Raw genomic sequence first — 11,444 nt, 5'->3', positions numbered from 1 at the left:
AGATGATTGGAAACCGTCAATGTCTCTTACAATGTATTTGCACCTGCAGTGAGTATAGGATATCCTGGAACTCAAAACAAAACATATGGCCCCTTTACACCTCCAGATGTCTGATGTATTGTGCACCGCTGTTAAAAAAAAACAAGAAAAAAGTGAGCACTACTGCAGTGCATTTTACTCGTACGTCTCCGTGCCTCTTAGCTTACAAAACAAGTCATCAGGGTCAGCCGTCAGGGCTCATCTCTAAAGCCTCGGGGTCATTAGGCAGAGGCTCCTTCCGTTTCCTTTGACAGGTGATTACTGTGGCAGTTGGTGAAAAGGCTTCTGCACAATGCCAACTACTTTCCCTCCTTTTTTTCCAGGAGTTTCAGCCTCTGGATGGGAATGATTTCTGTGCTATTTCTGCTGGAATTCAGAGGAAATACAGACTGATGGCTAACACACCTGACACCTGTGCAGCTGTCCGGCAACATTCCTGACACATCAATCTCAAAGAGAAACCACCTTAACGGGATGTTGGATTGCACCACCCACCTAAGCTTGCTGCAGCTTACAGCAAAAAGAACAGTAAAATTCTTCATTTGTGCTCCAGTATTGCCGGGTTGTCATTCCCATCACTTGCATGCATCTTGAGTTTGAAAGTAAGACGTAATAAATCAAATCTGCAACTGCAATGGCTGTAATGAAATGTAATCTTGCAGTATCTGAAGTTTAAAAAGAAAACACTTGAGTTACACACACACACACACACAAAAATGGCGTATCCCATCAGAGAAATAATTTTTACTTTTATTTCTAAAACATCTTTCTGTAATTACACGTTCCGCTCGCACAACTGTGTTCTGGTCATATTACGTTTTTGTACTACACACAGTGCTGGATGAAATCTGCACACATTCACGATCACAAATGTGCCATGGCAGAAGAAGCACGAAGCTGTGAACTTGTACTATGCAGCTCAAGTTAACCCGAACACCAGAGGTCTCTGCAGCTTCTCATCTGTCCCAGAGTCATGCACAGCTGGCCAAGAGTCACATTACTGTGAAGAATCTTCATTAGGAAGTGTAACAAAGAGCCAAGACGGCTTTGAAGGCGTGAAAGTGGGAATAAAATCATGCAGGGTCTTTGAATCTTCTTTAGATGCGTGCTCCTTTACGTAATTTTTTTTGTTTGTTTGTTTGTTTCTCCCCAGTTTTTGTTCTTCCGGTCTGGCACCGAGTGCGTCCTCCGACTCACCGGGTGGATTCGTAGTGTGGATCACCTCCTTCTTGTAAGTGAGGAGAAATTTAAATTAACTTGGTACACAGGTGGTGGAGTAGGGCGAGCGATGAAGTGTTAATGACCTAAGCAAGTGGTAACACCCCCCCCCCCCAACAAAACAAACAAAAAACACGTAACCTTCACTGGTCTATGTACAATTTAAAAAAACAAAACAACAAAAACACCATGGTAGAGGGTGTCATGTCTCTTCATGTTTGGCTGTCACACAACCAAAATGATCAAACGATGTCAGAATCTCTTCTCATCCAGAGACAATCAGAGGAGATTTCATTAAATAAGATGCCCCCCACCCCTCCCAGTGTCACAGAGTATAGCACCTTGATGAAGAGATGAGCAGTGATCACATATTAAGTCCTCGAGTCTTCCTCTAATGTGTCTAATTATACTTAATAATATTACATAATAAATAGTATTGGTCCTCTGATGCGTCACAAGCAGACGCAGGGGTAGGGCAGCATTGTCAGAGGCTGGACCGCAGATTTAGTCCTCTGAGGTCACGTCAATGTCCTCGGAGCTGGTCTGCTTAGTGGCGATGCGCCATCTGTTGATGTGGTGGTTCCCCTTCTTCTTCTGCTGGCTGTCTGGTCCCTCCTCCTCCAGCTTCTGTCGCTTGTACTTGGTCCTCCTGTTCTGGAACCACACCTTCACCTGGATAGAGAAAAGCACTCAGTGTGTGACCCGAGAAAAAGGAAAAGACTTAACGAACATCTGTTTAGATGCACATTTTGAGTTTCCCAACGCACAAGCAGCTAATAAGATAAATGATGGCCATGTTGTGGTTTTGTTGATCTAATAAAGGCACAATAATTACTCCTTAAGAAGCTCCTTTCTCTCTTTCTTTATGGTACTACAAAGTATGTGCTTTGGCAAACTGTGTTTCTGACTTGTATTGTTGAAATGCAGTAAGGGAAATAAAATAAAGCAACGCAGTTTATTCTGTTTAGCAAGCGAGAGGGAAAACAGAAATGCACATAAAGACTTAATGACTAAGGATGGCATAAAATGCGTGAAATATCAAGCTTAAAAGCTTCCAGACAGTTGCTGCTGTGACCTTGTAATATGAACCTGTCTGACTAACCCGTATGTAGTCAGAGTACTACACACTCACACTTACATTACTTTTCTTTAATCTTTACTTTGCTCGGCTTTGGGGTAATTTTTTTTTCAGAGCAAACGCTTAAAGATCCTTGGTACAGTGCAGTAATTTGTGAATGACCTGTTTAGCTAAAGGGGTGGAGGGTGAGCTGCATTATATACGTTATAGTATATTACAGTATTTCGTGCTTATTTCATGACCACAGTGACTTGATTAATCGTATCCAAATTTTCTAACTTTAAGATAAACTGATGACATGGGCCTTGCTATCACCCATGTAGATGCTATCGTTTAATCTTGCTGATCCAATAAAGTGAGTTTATTAGTATTCGTTTGACAGTCTTTAAAATTTGCATAATTCAATTGCTGCTTAATTGCAAGCCGCCTTATTGACTGACACAAACCAGAAACTTGCAAGCAGAATATATTCACACTGCTGACTGAGGAAATATCTTTTAATCTTACCTATTAGGCAGCCTAATTGACACCCACAGAGTGTGGACTCATTAAACTTAAGCATCAATAATATTTACCACAGCTTACGGTAGAGCATACATGAGTGAAATCTTTTTGAGAGACTCTTTGCAAAATGTGGGTCAGGTAAATGTTAAAAAAATGCAAGTGCACAGGCCTACAGATATGTCATGTAAGATAAATTCAGTTAATTATTGTTAATTTAAATTTCTAACGTATCAATTATTGAAATTAGAATAACAAGAAGAAAATATTTGTATATTTATCATCTCTGTCTCTGAAACATAGTGATCAAGTCAGGAACTTTTTTTCATTTTGGACTTTAATTTTCTGTTTTTCATTATGTTAACAGATTCACAAGAACTGTTTTTTCTTTCTGCCACTTAAATATATATTTAAAAAGTTTGAAAATACTTATATCAAAGTGCTTGATGCATCCGTATCAAGAGTGCTGTAATGCTCCATTTGAAGGATCATTCAAACTATCAGTAGGCTTCAGCTTGTCCAGAATGCAGCAGAGTCCTTATAAATACGCAGAAATTTGAACATATTAAAGTCTCCCAGCTCAGCACAGAATCATCGTTAAAATCCTATTAATTCAGAAAGCTCCAAATGGTTTGGCCCCGCAATAAATCTCTGACTTGCTCCCTGTCGATTAAACCTCTCAGGTCATCAGGTGCAGATCTTTTAACTGTTCCCAGAATTAGATCAAAGTGTGCTGAGAATGCTCTCAGCTACCCGGGTCCTGTTCTTAGGAACAAGCTGCCCTGAGGTCAGTCAGAGCTCTGTCCACAATCAAAGACAAACTTCAGACTTTATCATTCTCGCAGCTCTGCACTTAATAACAGTGTGTGTTACCTTGTACGTGTGTGTTGTGTTTTATATCTTTGTAAAGATTGTTTTGTTATTTTTACTGCCTGAAGGCACAGTAGACCTACATGGGTTTTATGTTTTTATCTTTCATGTTAAACACATTGAGTTTACACATAAAATGTGCTATACAAATAAAATTGCCATAAACTATTACAATTGAATCTAGTTTTCTGCAATACAGTGCATTCATTCAAATAAATGTATTCTAACAACTAAACAGACGAGTAAAAGCCTATAATATAACATATAAAGAATTGTTGGCTACGTAAGAAAATAAATATAAATTATTTTTATAAATTATTTTTTTTTATTATTCTTTTGTTGCTGTCCGTTTTAATGTCGTTGCTTGGGCTTTAAAATATTGGGGCTATTTTAGCTGTAGCTATGTGTGGATAACGTTATAGAAGTATCCAGAACTAGCCAGATGCTAGTAATAGTTTATTAGCAGTAATAGTATTGACGACAAAAGTAAGCGACGTTAGCAATTAATTTAAACAAGCAAGCGTTAGCTTAACCTACCTGCGTTTCAGATAAACTCAGGCTGTTGGCCAGTTGTTTCCTCTCGGCTCCGACCACATAGTGGTTCTTCTCGAAGGCTCTTTCCAGCCGGAGGAGCTGGGAGGGAGAGAAGGCCGTCCGGATGCGTTTGGGTTTTCTCGCGAAAGGGCCGTGGAGGAGCAGGCTGTCCTGGGACACGTCGTTACCTGACAGCGAAGTCAACGAAACGGTAACGTCAGTCATGGAAAAAGTTCATTCTTATTTTATTTTCCCGAGAAAAAAACAAAACAAGTTATAATGGTTCACTTATTACTGTTTTTGTTAATAAAATAGAATTGACATTTGGAAAAAAAAGAAGCGTATTAATACAAAAGTACGATAACAAAATGCTGTTTTGCACAATCGTGCTATTTATTAGGCCCGTTTGAACGTGGCATTGTAAACTGTCCAACCTGATAAAAAAAACACAATAAATTCATTTTCTGGTAAACTCATTAAAGACAGTTTTGCCCTATAACGCAGTTTTAGGCTGAATGACTTTACGCACATTTTAAAAATAAATAAATCGTGACAAAAATCAGGATCAGACATTTATAGTTAAATAAGAAAGTACATGGCTACACATTCGGAATAGAGTCATAAAATAGCACATCATAACACATCGTAATATATAAAAAATATTTATGTGACTACAGCTAAATATATTAAATGCGTCTTTAAAAGTTATTGTCTTTAGTCTGATCTATTTTGCATTTTTTAGGGTATAAATATTTTTCAGAATTTTTTTTATGGTCAATATTTCTCAGAGTTATTTTTTGGTGCAAACTGTTTTATTTAAAATAAATGTTTGGGTTTTTGTTTGTTGGGGTTTTTTTACATTTACAAATTCTGTTAAATTCCCCATATTACCCAATTACATCCAATAAGGCTAATGTATGTATTAATTAGCCTATGGTATAATTATGATACAGATATTTGATTTATTTAGTTGTTTTTGTTTTGTTTTTAAATTAAGGGGCCCTTTATGCGTTTGCAACATTGCTTTTTCCCCCCAAAATGACATTTTCTGTCCAGACAATTACGTAATTAAAAATGATTGAATGAATAAAAAGATGTAGATTATCTTTCATGTCTTACTAATAACAGGTCTTAGTGCTGTATAGTTATTGGAGGGTAGGTGTGGCTGAGGTTTGTCACCACTAGCTGTGTTCAAAGCCTCTCTGCATCAGATTTTTATTCCGCATCCCTCCCCTCACGATGAAATTATTATGGTAGATTTGATCTATTTTGCCTCTGTGGACTGGCTTTTGTGCAAGATTTTTTAATTAAATGAAAAAAACTGTAGCCTCACCTAAGGCGAATTTTATTTTATGTGGGGAAAAAACACAACACGGCTGCTTATCTTTTCCTCCTGTGGTTTTCCGAGAGTAGCTGCAGGGCAAACGAGAGTGGGAAACATGAGAGGAGCCCAACAAGCCTGCTGCAAGCTGTCAGTGGTCTTGTGGATTGTGATATCTGCGGCTACAGTTTATTGTTCGACTAAAAATGCTTTTGAAATCTACAGTCATATTGTTGAAAAAAATCCCACACAAAGATATTTGGTTTACTATGGAAACCACGTGTTATGCACACACTTATTTTATTAGTTTAATCACCTCCACCTACTTTATTCACCATTTTACGCACAGAATAACGCATTGTTTAATTCTAGACTAAGAATTCTGGCCTTTATAGCCCAACAGTGGACCTCAAAATACGCACACATCTGCAAATCTTTAAGCGAAGTAATAATTAAAAAAACTTTTATTAGTATTATTATTATATTATTATTATGTTTTGCATTCGCATTTTTCGCGTACCTTGAAATCTGTGTCCAAAAAATCTGTTACGTAACACCCAGGGGTAAAAGTTGAGCGGGTCTCGGTGTTGCGTCCCAAAGAAGTGCGGATGCTGTAGGTGGGATCCTCCGAGCTGGTGAGGAGCCACGGTGAGTGAGGGGTGGTTCATCGTCTCCGGGAACACCAGGTCCGGGCTCTGGTAGAGGGACCTGGCCGGTGGTGGAGCCTGGTAACTGTTCATTAAGGCATCTGTCGTCGGGTTGGAGTAACTTAAAGCCGTCGGGCGGATGGGATCCTCTGCTGTTAGAGGGTTCTCTTTAGCGACCAGAGACTCTATCGTGAAGCAGCGCTTGCCTGCAGACGAAAACATCATCTCTCGGTAGAAAGGGAAACCAAAAAGAACGCGATCAGCCTTTATTATTTTCCTTCCTCTTGCTGTAAAGGGAAAAAAAAGAAGCCCACTCTCAGAGAAGCATCATGGCCAAAGATGGTGGGGGTGTTAGGGGAGGGTGGGTGAAGGGTTTGTCTACACGAGCTCTAAGATGCTGCTAGAAAACTCAACAGTGCTGCAAATTGTCCTGATTCACCGAGCCCGTGCGCGCTCGGAGGGTTTCTGCGCGCAAATGCGCACCAAGAAAAGCGCCCGAAACCTTCCATGTGGCTTGACGTTGCGCGGAAAGAGGGAGCTGATTGGACCAGAGCACCTGCCAATAGGTCTCCTCAAGTACCTGCTTTGTAGATCACACAAGACCGGGCAGCTTAGTTACAGGGGCACGCTGAGAAAAACTAGCATGCTCCAATTAATGGGTCATTGCATGTCGCGTTCAGCTTTAATGTCAAGTTTTTCTACAGGAGGGGGGAAAAAACTAGTCCGCCTGCGGGAGTGAGAAGGTCCCACTCGTCCCACAGCAGATTCATCCAGTTCAGGAATTCTCATAGTGTCAGTATTTGACTGACGCTCGTTAAGAAGTTTTGTTTTGTTGGTTTTTTTTTAAAGCTGACTCACCGAGACACTTTGGATCTTTCACCTTTAACTTAACGTTTAGGCTCTCTTTCAACTCTCATTACAAACACACGCACACACAAGAGCAAAATTAGATTTATATTATGAGATTTATGTGCCTCTCAGAATAAGACAATACAAAGTTTTATCTTCAAATACCGCTTATTTTTCTTTTATTGAGGTTATTATTATTAATTATTATTACTACAGTCGAAACTCCACGTCTGTCTTTCATGTTTTTATGTGATCTTCATAATATATATTTAAAACAAACAAACCCGACAACAACAACATGAATCAGTGAAGAATGCTGATTCTGGTGAGTCAGACTCCCTGCAGCAGAGCATCCTTTCTCTCTACAAAGTGAGGTGTCCCGCTGATTGTTTTGTTTTGTTTTTTAAATCAAATTTTCCGTGGATTTAAAATGTTTCTCAATCGGTGCAATAATAAGTGCACGTTCGACTTAACAGCTCCGGTTAAAAAAAGGAGAAAAGGCGAGAAATAATATTTGTTACAGGTGTTATTTTTAATTTTAGTTTAGAGGTTTTTTTCTGTTTAAAATTTAAATTCGTCAAGCAAACGTTTTTATATTTGGTCGAATCAGATCGAAGCATCTTTCAGGTCACAACGTGTATTTGTATTTTTTAATGGTGTGCTCGCGTTTTTATGTTAAAAATTAAGCTCATTTATCATTATTATTATTATTATTATTATTATTATTACTTTTTATTGTAAGCACATAACGGCGTCATTAATTCGCCTCGTGTTTTTTTTTATATATATTTTTAAGAAAACGTCTGTGAGTTTGTCCTCTGTGAGGACAGTTTAGCAGGAGAAAGTCTGTTTGTCATTACTAGAGCTGCTCCCTCGGCGCTCAGCTTCCATTGCGCGCTAACCAAGTTAATAATTATCCTCTTAATATGCTCCTTCGCGTTGGGGTTGCATTAGAAAATCATTACCGATGGAAATTATGAGGTAAAACAAGCTGTTGATTAGGCTTTTAGAGCTAAAGGCTCCTAAAGACAGCAATCGGTTCTGGGAATGGGTCATTGTTCGAAAAGCTTAATATGGGGCTGTTCCTTGAACACTTCCATTTCTTTTAGTTATAGTAATTACACGGTGAGGATTGTGGCGACGCATAAATGCTATTCAGTTATTTTAACATTCATTCTTGGTGGATCATAAATTCCTAATACAGTTTGCCAGGAAATCATCCACATCTGTGGCATAACTATAAGTGTCTATTGAAAGGTCTGCCGCGAAATAGCTGTAAAATTAAACCCTGGAGTTTTTTTTAACTCTTTAAATTTAACCTTCACAAGTATTTTAGTCGTATAGGTCAGCGGTAAGTTCCACAAGCCTATAGTGGTAGAGAATGGAGAGATAAGAGGAACAAGGAAACAGCGCCGATGAATACACCGCCTTTACAGGGAAACGTTTCAGGAATCAGTCACGCAGCTCAGTTCTCTATCTAAACAGTCCAAACGGAGCATCAGAAGCAGGAACTTGAAGGATGGCTGAGTGGGTTAAAAATGCCGCCTTGAGTTTAATGATGAAACCCTGTGGGCCTCTACGCGCTGACCCTGATCGCGGCTGGTTAATAGATGATCAAATCGCTCTGCTGTAACAAAAAACAAAGGAAAGCGCTCTAACCTTGTTCCGTACCTGTTGCTGATTTCACCCCCGAGGCCCCCTTATTACTCAGTCTGACCAAAGTGATCTTCAAGAATAGTGCACTGACTGTTTTAATGGATTTGTTTCCTTAAAGCTTTTATAGTGACATTTCAATGTAGCAGCTGCAACAATCTGAAACCTTTTCGAGATCTTAATTCTCATTTAGTGCATTAAGAATCAAATAAAACGAGATAAATGACAACTCTTTAAAGCACCCAACACACGTATGAATATGTCCAGTGTGACCGGAGGAAAAAAAAATCGTTGCACATTTTGTGTATTAAGAAAACCCAGAAGAGAGATCGGAGATGTTCCAAGATGCAGGTAGCCTGCAGGAGCTAGAAATAACCGGATGGAAGAGTGGGGGGGAAAAAACGCTTACGGTAAACCCTAAACAGCCTGCTTTTATCCATAACTTAAAATAAATTTTTATCTTATAATTTTAAATGTTAATCAACTGATATGAAGTTGACAACAACAGCAACAACAAAAGCAACAACAACAACAAAATTAATAATAATAATAATAATAATAATAATACTACATTTTAAACTGTTCAGTTCCTCACAGTCAAAAAAGGAAACAACTGTGAGGAGTGACGGCAGTTTAGATTAGTGCTGTCCTCTAGTGGCGGAAGATTGAAACGCTCTTACAGCTCCCTGAAAAACACCGACTTCTATGTCAATGCTGCCATCTAGCGGTTGAGGTGAGGAACCGTAAGGTTGTAAGGATTTTGAGTTTATCCGCGGAGATCAAAGGGAAGTTGTGACCTCAGCGGTTCCAGGTTGGCGAGGGGCTTCACGAGGGCTTGTAAGTTGGAAAACAAGAAGTTTAAGTTTTAACTGATGCATATTATTTTTTAAATGAAACTTAATGAAATTACTTGTGAATTAAAAGGAAATAACTAAATAAATATTGGGATATTCAGCTTTTGGGGCTGTGTGACAAAGATCAGCGCCGTGTGTTGTCTGCTCGTTCTCCCCTAACGCTGATCAAAGCCATGAGATCAAATCAGTCCGCAGACCGCCTCGGTCCCTTCCTCCGTTCATTAATAAACTAATTAGCCATTTTGTTTCGCATTAGCGTTGTGTGTTCAGCTAATCTCTTCCACTTAAATACTTGGGAAATTTCACCCCATTATAACGAGATGAGAAAAGTAGCACGTCTCTGCGTTTGTGGCACCTGCATAAGAAGTGCGGTCGTTCGGCCACCTGTACGGGCCCCGCTCTTCCACCGGCTCCCCTCCTCAGCATAAACAAACATCCCACTTTGAACAAGGCCTGGGGAAAAAATAATGGGATGGGAAATGCATTAGTGTTAAGATTATATGTTTGAAATCTCAGTTTGGGACGTCAGATACAATACAATTAAAATATGACACTTAATTGATGAAAGGTTTTGCTGTCGAACGTAAAAGTTGCACAGTCGGTATCCGGCGGTCTTTCTGTTTTAGCCTGCAGCTTGTTTAATGGCGTCCTCCGTCTCTGTATACAACGTTAACAGGAACTGCTGTTTCCTGGCAAAGAAAAGAAGCAGTTTGTTCTCCGAGCATGAGCCCCTCTTGTCCGTGCCCGTGTCAGAAGTCAATGTGCATCTCAAATGCGAGCCTTTCACGTCGAGACAAAGCCCTGCCTCTACTTCAAACGCTTGTAATGAAAGCTAATGACTATTAGATGGAGTAGAGTGGCCCTTACCTCTGCAAATAAAATGCAAAGAGGGATTCCCCCCCTTTACGATCGCCTGCTCTAAAACGCATGTTGGTTAAAGCGTGAGTGCGCTCTCCATTGAGGCTGCAGCTCGTTGAATTCCATGAGAACTTTCACACCTCCTCAAAGCTGCATTACAATCTGAAGGCGAAGAAGAACTCATGGGAGTCATGTGACGAACTGTATTTAAATTTTTTGGTGGGGAGAAACTCAGTAGCCAATTAATTAGGTACACCAGACAATATAAAACAGCTAGTATAAAACAGGCCTCACTGGTGCAAATAAGGATCATCATTGCCACTAATAATCCTCAAAAAAAGTCAGTTCAATATACTACTACTACTAATAATACTAATAATAATTATTATAATAATTATAATAATGCTTTGGCCTTTGATCTGTTCTTGAGGCCAAGAAAGCGACTTCGAGACATCAGCTTCAACATCAAGAAACTCAGATCAGACCCAAATTGACTAATTCATTCTTCAAATTAGGATTTAGTTGCAATTAATTATTCACTGAAACCCTAATATTGATTCTCCCAACATTTTGAGCTTTGAGCAAAGTTAATAGCTTGAAATGTGCACGCTCTAAACACTAAACCCAGCAAAGAGTGGTCTTTTCTCTTGAGCGAGTTATCAAAACAGTTGCTGATGAGTTGTTTCAGATTAACACAGCCCAACAAAGGCACATTGAAGAGACCCGTGTGGATAGACCAAAATTGCCCACTGTGTTTGTGTCGCCAAGACAAATTGTGTAATGTGCTGAAATGCAAAGCTCACGAGAGCAGATGAGAGCGACCGGTCAAGAGACAAGTGAAGATGTTACAGTTTCCTTTCAGAAAAGCCTTCAATTCGGACCCTGCAGAGAGTCTTAAGAAGCACAGTCAGCGCTGGCAAGCATCCAGCCGTTAAGGTGCCCTGTGCTAATTGAGACGATGAGCCCGGTGACCCCCACCGCCCCTCCCCTGGACTCTCTCAGTTTTCCCAGGCCTCTAGCTG

General features: G+C 39.7%; 1 protein-coding gene across 6 annotated transcripts; it reads right to left on the bottom strand.

Annotated features, from left to right (window-relative positions):
• Positions 1–768: 768 nt before the first annotated feature.
• Positions 769–10,607, bottom strand: emx1 (empty spiracles homeobox 1). 6 transcript variants are annotated; one of them, XM_026152914.2, is made up of 6 exons: positions 10,432–10,607; positions 10,123–10,253; positions 9,920–10,017; positions 6,082–6,433; positions 4,244–4,428; positions 769–1,929 (listed from the first exon to the last, which is right to left on the bottom strand). In XM_026152914.2, exons 3-6 carry the CDS (start codon positions 9,998–10,000, stop codon positions 1,762–1,764), a joined length of 786 nt encoding a protein of 261 aa, XP_026008699.1. In that variant the 5' UTR covers positions 10,001–10,017; positions 10,123–10,253; positions 10,432–10,607; the 3' UTR covers positions 769–1,761. The 6 variants fall into 6 exon arrangements, with proteins under 6 accessions (XP_026008699.1, XP_080150193.1, XP_026008700.1 ...); XM_080294067.1 differs by lacking the exon at positions 10,123–10,253 and having other exon boundaries at positions 6,082–6,495; XM_026152915.2 differs by lacking the exon at positions 10,123–10,253.
• Between the last annotated feature and the right edge of the window lie 837 nt (positions 10,608–11,444).

This window comes from Astatotilapia calliptera, chromosome 19 (genome assembly GCF_964374335.1).
Source record: "Astatotilapia calliptera chromosome 19, fAstCal68.1, whole genome shotgun sequence".
Lineage (NCBI taxonomy): Eukaryota > Metazoa > Chordata > Actinopteri > Cichliformes > Cichlidae > Astatotilapia > Astatotilapia calliptera.
Note: the sequence above shows the minus strand (reverse complement) of the source record. Positions and strands in the feature narration are given on the sequence as shown.